The sequence below is a fragment of the Xiphophorus hellerii genome, chromosome 1, assembly GCF_003331165.1.
Source record: "Xiphophorus hellerii strain 12219 chromosome 1, Xiphophorus_hellerii-4.1, whole genome shotgun sequence".
Taxonomy (NCBI): Eukaryota; Metazoa; Chordata; class Actinopteri; order Cyprinodontiformes; family Poeciliidae; genus Xiphophorus; species Xiphophorus hellerii.
This window is the reverse complement of record NC_045672.1, coordinates 23,743,713-23,751,250: the sequence shown is the minus strand read 5'-3', so window position 1 is coordinate 23,751,250 and position 7,538 is coordinate 23,743,713. Positions and strand designations below refer to the sequence as shown.

Here is a 7,538-nt window from a genome sequence, read left to right as displayed (position 1 = left end):
GTTAGAAAAGATGAAATGGCAGTACATGGGAAAGAAATGGGGATACAACCTGGTAAAGTGCAGAGATTAGTCTGAGGCAATATTGCAATTAGCAAGGTATGAGATAGTTTACTTAAAGATACAACAGGTTATTAAGAAGGGGCACAATTGCAATGGGTATGAAATTATATGGGAATTAGCAAAGGGACATTTTGTCCCTTTGCAAAGGGACCAAATTTTGTGCAACATTTGGTGCAACTGTTTTTTTTATTTTCTCACCTGAGCAGAGAAGCTGACCACTTTCTGAGTCAGCTCCTGTTTACATTGGGGGAGGTCATAGTTCATGGTTGGAGACTGTGGAATGTAATGCTAGGCAAATGCATGCAATTTTAAATAACATTCACTCCGGAAATAATAAAACATAACTGTTCTGTTTCTGTTTCATTTCCTTTTTTCAGTCTACAACTTCTTGCACCTCTGTTTTGGTGTGAAGTGATTAAACCTGGAAAATGTAAGAATCAATGAGCAGTAAAGTGGGAGGGGGTTGGGTTTCGTCGTACTGTTGGTGGCCCATTTATCATATCTCCGCCCTCCAGTATTCCTGCTCCCCCTGAGGGCGGCTCTTTAAATTGTCCAAAAACTCCTCCTGTCCGGCGCCTTTTTTCCTTTATCTGCAAGAGAGAAGCCGCACGTGCGTTTTATTGAATGCCGTTGGATTAAACTCCTCGTCCTGCTGGTAAAAATATATAATATATAGATTTTTTTATTTAAAAATATATATATTTAAAAAAAGCAACTATTTTATTTTAAGTCTGTTTTAAAGCTGCATGAGCTGGGGTTTAAATGGGCGGGCTGTGTGTTATCTGACGAATGAAAGCTGTAGCCTAGATCGGCTATTTAACCGGTTAGCCGCATACAAACCAGCTTGCGCTTAAAGGGAAACAATTCGGCTTTAGTTTTAAGACGGAGGCGATAAATCCGTGTAAATAAAGGTGGGTGCATAAATGGAGATGTGCTAAGCTAGAAATGATTCAATGCAGTGTTTTATTATTATTTTTACAAAGAGTCCCTAGCTCCGGCGGGAGAAGGCTGCACGCTCTCAACGTGAAGCCGTCTTTTGTTGCTTCGGCTCGGGGTTTTAGCCGCTGAGCGGCCGCCTCCTCCGCTTGAATCCTCAGTGTCATTTTAGAAAAATCCGAGCGAGCATTCAGCCGGGGCTCCTAGCTTGCAAATGCAAACGAGCACACAGCAGCCATTGTGTGTGTTGGCGGATCTCTCCGCGGCCACGGCGTGCAGACCTGCTGTGAGATAGTTCTGTGTGCACAGGCCTGATCGTGGGGGTACGGCGGCTACGGCAAAGAGGGGAAAAAACAGGCCTCTAAGCATGGTTTAGTATAGGGGCATGCAATAGTAATTTGCAGGTTGTGTCCTTTCAGTATCGTGCAATCTGTTTTTGCCGTAAACCTCTTGTGTAGCAGCGCGCCGATGAGACAAAAATAGAGCTGGAAATAAGCGCGGATTAATTGAGTTAAACAGTGCGCGGTTAGGTCGGTCATTTGGGTTTGTTGTTGCGGTCAATGAGTTTAGTGGCTCGACTACTCCTCATTTCTACATGTTTTGTGTTTATACTCGACGCCTCGTCTTACACCAAGGCCAACCAGTGTGATATATATATATTTTTTTTATTGCATAGGTTGAAAAGCTAAGCAAACATGAGCGACAAGGGGACAGTCTCAACGAAAGATAAGGAGGGGGCAGAGAAGAGAGGGCGTGGAAGACCCCGTAAGCAGCCGCAGGTAAAATCCTCAGACGTAAGTAGTGTCCCTTTACTCCTATCTGCTCTGTCTCGTTTGCCTGTCCTACTACTACTAACCTCATTCGCACCAGAACATGGATTATGTAATAAGACCTCCAAATAGATTTCCATATCTTATTTGCAGATAACCAAAATAACTCCCTCAGTTGCCATCTGTTGCATCTGATGCTCCTGCAGATACTATTGCAGGTAAAAGGTTCGTACATGTCCGTGTCCTCCTGAGGTGAAGACTGAAATGAATGTAGATAGGCCAGCTCCAGGATGGCCTTGTGACCATTTGTTCAGTTGCTTATCAGTGGAGAGATTTACAATAAACTTCCTCCCTGGTTTGCAAGCAACCAGTAACCCAACACCTTTAAACTGGTTTTAACCCCTCTCCCCACTACTCCACACTCCAGGCCCACCCCCGCTCCCTCACTGTGATGCATGACATAGCAGAGGCGAAGCGCAGAGTGGATCATATAGATGTCCCTCAGCCTCCTGTGTTTTACTATTGAGTTCCTCTGTTGCTAAGAGCTGTGGTGATAAACACTCCAGAAATGCAACAGTAGACAAGTCGGCTATGACACGGCTTCTAACCACAAGGTACGCATGAAAGGATGAGTCATGCCACGCCGAATTCACCTAACTGTACAAGGTGATGGTATTTCCCTAAATGCCTATCAGAGTGTTAAATTGTTTTTGTTTCAATTTTATGAAATGCATTGAAGTGTTTGACTTTGTTTGAGCTCTTTTATGCCAAGGAACTTTAAGTCGTCGAATGAGAAGACGGTGAACGTTCTTACATTTTCATGTGTGTTATTGTATGTAAACTTCAACCTGTTTGCTTTCAGGAGGCAAGTGGGTCCCCAACTCCAAAGAGGCCCCGAGGGCGACCAAAGGGGAGCAAAAATAAGGCAACTGGTGGCAAGGGCAAAGTAAGTCTCCTCAGAATGGGAGTTTCAGCTGCAACCGAAAGTATACAGAAAGATGTTGCAGATGGTAGTTGATGTATCTATTTTTATTTTTTTTTCTAGATTAAGCTCTTCCTGTTTGAAACTCCAGATCCCTTTTGGTTAAGGAGTGCTTGTAGCAGCAGCAGCTAACCTCATCCATCTAAAGGATGCCAGGCTGTTGATTTTGATTCTTTTTTCTTTTTTTGGATACCACCTAATGGTGTCAGAAATAGCATGGCGACTGCTTCCCACTGTAAAGAATCTTGGTTTGCTGGTTTACCCTTGGGTTGGTAGGGGGGGCTATAGCTGTGTGGAAGATGGCGGAGGAGAGGCGGGGGTGATGATGCTCACTCGGTGCATCCTGTCCTCCAGTTTCCTGCAGCTTGTCACATGCACTGTGCGGTGCAGGTGCAGCGGCCGCAAGACTGTTTCCAGGCTGACACTGAGCGCCCCCTCTGCCTCCAGCAGGCACACAGCCCTAGTTCTTCACTGCCTGTCGTCTCATAGCAACAACAGATTTTTTTTTCCCCTCTTCCTTCGCCCCAACCCTTCCAGCTCCCCTGTGTGCTCTCGCTTGCTGCTATCTATGGGAAAGGGAGGAATGGAGGGAGTTCAGGAGACGCACACATGCGTGTGCACTGATATAGGTTTAGAAGCAACGGAGGGTTTGTGTCTCTGCTCGGTTTCACCAGCTGTCTCTGCGCCTTGGACCAGGTGGCCAGCGAACTGAAGTGCCCTGTGTGCAGTTCCAGTCGGCCTTCCAGATAATAGCCAATGAACCCGATGCCCCCTTTCTATCTGTCCAGTTGTAGTGCTTCCACTGCCACCTAGAGGCGATGTGCTATAACAAATTTGTTTTGTACTCAAGCCTGCAACTCCACAACTCACTGAGATTACAACTTAATGATGAGAACCTTGTAACAGCCTTGGTGGCCTTCTGTGGTTTTCTTTCACAGAAAGGTGCAGGAGCCTCACCTGCAGGAGGAAAACGCAGGGGACGACCCAAGAAGGAGGCAAGTATGCTGCTCAAATCTGAGTTTATGACTCCAATAAATATCTTCCCGTTTAAATATTTTGGTTTGCTCAAGGGCTCAGATCTGTTATTGCTAGTCGGTTGCCCCGAACAGGGATTAAAGGCAAAATAAATGAGACTAGAGAGTAATACATGTTTCAAAGTAACATTTTTTTAAAGGGGCAGACTTATGTAATCAACTTTATTTTAGCTTTATATAATGTTATGTTAGTCCCTCATCAAAAACATACATGACTTTTGCCTTGACTCTTTCGTACAAGTTTAAGAAATTCTTTAATCTCCCGTGGCAACCAAGCACCGCCTTTGATGGCACAGCTCCTCCCTAAGAGCTGCAGTTTCCGAGCTTCTGTGTCAGAGCATTCTTTCCTTGTGACAACCCTATTTAACTCCTTCAAACTAGCCAGCAGCAATTAGCAATCAGCTGGTGGAACTGTGCATCTGCTGAGCATCTGCATTATAGGAGCTACTTCTCAGTACAACACTGGTTAAATACTTTAAAAGGTTGATAGAGCAGCGCTGTTGTGATGACTTCCTGAAGATGGATTGTTGGAAAGAGCAGAAGTTTCTTAAAGAGACAGGCCCAATTCCAAAGTGTTAAATTTCAAAGTAAAATTTCTTTAAGTCATATTTGATATAAACAGCATTTTTATAATGACTGAAGGTAACAGTTATTGTGATAATACTGCCCCTTTAAGATTGGACTAAACAAATTTAAACTTTAGTATTTTTGACACAAAATTTAACTACAATCAAGAACAAACATATGGGTATGAAATGGTTTTACATGTATAAAACAAAAGTAGGAAAGTAGGTACAAATTGGCAGCGGTTGAAATTGACCAGCTAGAATCAACATTAACATGAGCGGTACCCTACACCATTTCTGTCCCAGAGTGAGTGATTGGTATGACTGTCTGGTGAGTGACGTTCCTTTTTAAGAAGCCAAGTGAAGTGGAGATTCATTCATACAGACCGGCCATTTCTTTATTGCAAGTCTCCACCTGATTGTGCTAACATGTAGAGATTTTTTTTCATAGTATCTGTGGCCTTAGGCAAGAATTTGAGGTTTCGTAGTAACATTGTGATGTGCATCACTTGTTTGAACTCCAGGAGGCATCTGGATTGCATTAGTCATAGTGAGGAGTGACCCAAAAGTCCCCTCCTTAACATGGCCCACCCATGTTTTTAGTTTTTTTTGTTTCTTTTATTATTTTATGAATGAACAACTTGGAGTAAATGAGTGGAAGAAAAAAAAACAGGATGATTCATTATGACTCACTGGTGATGAATCACTTTTCACTACAGATGCTTCACCCTTCCCTGGGGTGCTTTTTCATGCCACAGTGGTTTGTCAAAGAACACTTATTTAATTTCTTTTAACCAAGTTGGCACTTGACAAAAAACAGTCGCATCAAGGCATGAATCACAGGCAGCGATTGTTTACACCGCTTCAGAAACATTGTCTTTTGTCTCTGTATGTTGTGGGCGTATGCAGAAAGTCTGACTTTACTTTTTCTGTCACAGGAGAAGGAGGAAAAGGCATCCCAAGAATCATCTGAGGAAGAGGAGGAGGAAGATGACCAGTAATTCAATACATGCTACCTCACTCTACATACTGACTTACTGTTATCCAGAAACTGGGCTGTATCAACACCAGTGCCACCACTTGACCACTGTTCACGACAAAGCCCTCCCCTTTGTCAAAGGGTGGGGTTAACACAGTACATATATCATGCAGCAGCACTGGATTTAAACAAAATGGACTTGATCAAGCATAGATCTAAGCATTACATGACAGGTAACAGCCCTTCTACATGTCATGTTATCACAAGTCTTTTATACTGGACAAGGTGTGCTCTGAAGAGCCTGGGTGTTTGTTAGTCTCCCCTAAAGACCGTTAGGACATATTTCCTCTGCTTAGTGTCATTTATTGCATCTGCGATAGTAGAACATATAGACTTTCTTGTTTTTGTATTGGACAAAGGTAAATTTTTACCCATTTGCTGTTTAGTTTTGTTACATGTGAGTAAAGTGATTAACCTATCCTTTGCATTGTATTCTAGATGGAGATGAGCTTCAGCATTTAGGATGAGCATAGGTTACTGATGGTAGAGGTGTCCGTTTCGTGTCGAGTTCATTCATGATTTTATTTTAATTTTTTTCAAACTCTGGACAGAACTGGGCATCTTCCACCTGACCGCTTTTTCCTGTAGAGCAGTGTAGATTTTAGAGGAGCTTAAAACATTCTCAGTCCTTTTTGCATGTAGTGGGGAGATGTAAAGTAAGATTGATGGGTTTTTGTTTTTTTTTTCTTCATCAAAATACTCTGATCAGACTTGCAGTTTGTTCCTCTGGGTTATATACCATGTAAGAGAAACCATGAGTGTGCTGCTTTTTGTGTTTTATAACAATTCTTTTTGGTATATTTTTAGAAAGAGTTTTAGGCTGAAAAGTAATCTGTCGTTTCTTCAGGGAGCTTTTACAAATGCGGTTACTTTTTTTTTTTTTTCCTCTTTCCCTCATGCGCTCACTCAGTCACTGCAATTGGTCAAACAAGGAGTATGATTGTAATAGTGGATAGTTGGTGGCACTACTATCCAACAGGGCTGTACATTTTTTATTTCTCATTCCATTTAGCCATCACTGCTTAATCTAGCTTCTTCCTCACTTAGTAACGTAACGGTAACCCTACTTTCCTTAATCTTCTGAAGATGTGTGTCGTTTGTGTCTACTACATTTTTTTTTCTTCATTGTCAGGGAACCTGTATCCATAGTACACTTAACTGGGTTTCCCCCCCCACACACACACACACCTAAGCTGCTACAACCTCAGTTACAAATCCCCGGAAAACTGCAAACAGGCAAAACAAAGCCTGGATTCTCATACCTCAATTTAACAGCTTACTTCACCTTATGATTGCATTCAACTGGTTTTTCTATTTTTAATGTAACCTCTGACAAGAGTTAAGTTTTTCTTTTTTCATCTTTTTGATCATGTTGACTAGGTGTAAAATGTAATTGTGCGCCAGACTTTGCAGACAGGTTTTAAAATGTGTGAAGCAAGTCAGGGAGACCTGTCAGCTCAACAATTGTGTTCGCTGACTGTGGTAGACTAGCAGGTGTGTTTTTATCTTTTTTTTTTTTTTTCTTCTGCACTGAAATGTTGGATTTTCATGGACAAATGCGAGTTTGTGTAGAGTAGGCACTCTTCACTGTTCTGTCAGGCGCTGTGCATTCTGCATTAACGCACAGAGCTGCTCTTATCGTTTTCATTAAAGTCGTACAGTCTCTTGTCTTTGTCCCCTTCCAACTACACAACTGCATCTAGACATTTCTCTTTAAATCATGCATTTGTTGATTTATATACTGTAAACTCAATAGGATGGGATCATGCTTTTTAATGTACACCTATATAAATGTACAATGTCTATATTTCTATGGTGCCCTACAATTTGTATCAGAAATGGACAATAAAGAGAACTTTCTTTGTCATTTTTGTCATGTTTATTGTACTAATGCCCCCTAATTTGAACTCTTGTTTAAAAAAAAAAAAAGTTGTATTACAATATTTTAAGAAGCGACAGCATAGTCTAAGCAAAAGTACAGGTGGATCCCAATAATTTTAAATCGTATCAAATTATTTAGAATTTGAAATTATACAGATACCACCAAGCACAATCTGCTTGGTGGTATAGGTAGCGTTGTTTACTTTAAGGAATATGGTTTGCACATAAGGAAAACTCCAGTTTTTCCTTCCACGTAACCTTCCATATTGT

At 41.7% G+C, this 7,538-nt stretch overlaps 1 protein-coding gene across 6 annotated transcripts; it reads left to right on the top strand.

The window, feature by feature from the left end:
• The first annotated feature begins 575 nt into the window (after positions 1–575).
• Positions 576–7,254, top strand: hmga1a (high mobility group AT-hook 1a). 6 transcript variants are annotated; one of them, XM_032577739.1, is made up of 5 exons: positions 576–715; positions 1,673–1,775; positions 2,629–2,712; positions 3,687–3,743; positions 5,287–7,254. In XM_032577739.1, the coding sequence occupies exons 2-5, from the start codon at positions 1,692–1,694 to the stop codon at positions 5,347–5,349; spliced, it is 288 nt and encodes a 95-aa protein (XP_032433630.1). In that variant the 5' UTR covers positions 576–715; positions 1,673–1,691; the 3' UTR covers positions 5,350–7,254. The 6 variants fall into 6 exon arrangements, with proteins under 6 accessions (XP_032433630.1, XP_032433882.1, XP_032433798.1 ...); XM_032577991.1 differs by having other exon boundaries at positions 2,629–2,716; positions 5,287–5,332; XM_032577907.1 differs by having other exon boundaries at positions 1,673–1,790; positions 2,629–2,716; positions 5,287–5,332.
• Positions 7,255–7,538: the final 284 nt, after the last annotated feature.

What these genes read in the sequence shown, in the direction of transcription:
- hmga1a (XM_032577587.1), top strand. Translation starts at nt 1,692, where the DNA reads ATGAGCGACAAGGGGACAGTCTCAACGAAAGATAAGGAGGGGGCAGAG. An exon ending in CGCAGGTAAAATCCTCAGAC is followed by an intron (nt 1,791 to 2,628) that starts GTAAGTAGTGTC and finishes GTTTGCTTTCAG; the next exon opens with GAGGCAAGTGGGTCCCCAAC. An exon ending in CAACTGGTGGCAAGGGCAAA is followed by an intron (nt 2,713 to 3,686) that starts GTAAGTCTCCTC and finishes TTTCTTTCACAG; the next exon opens with AAAGGTGCAGGAGCCTCACC.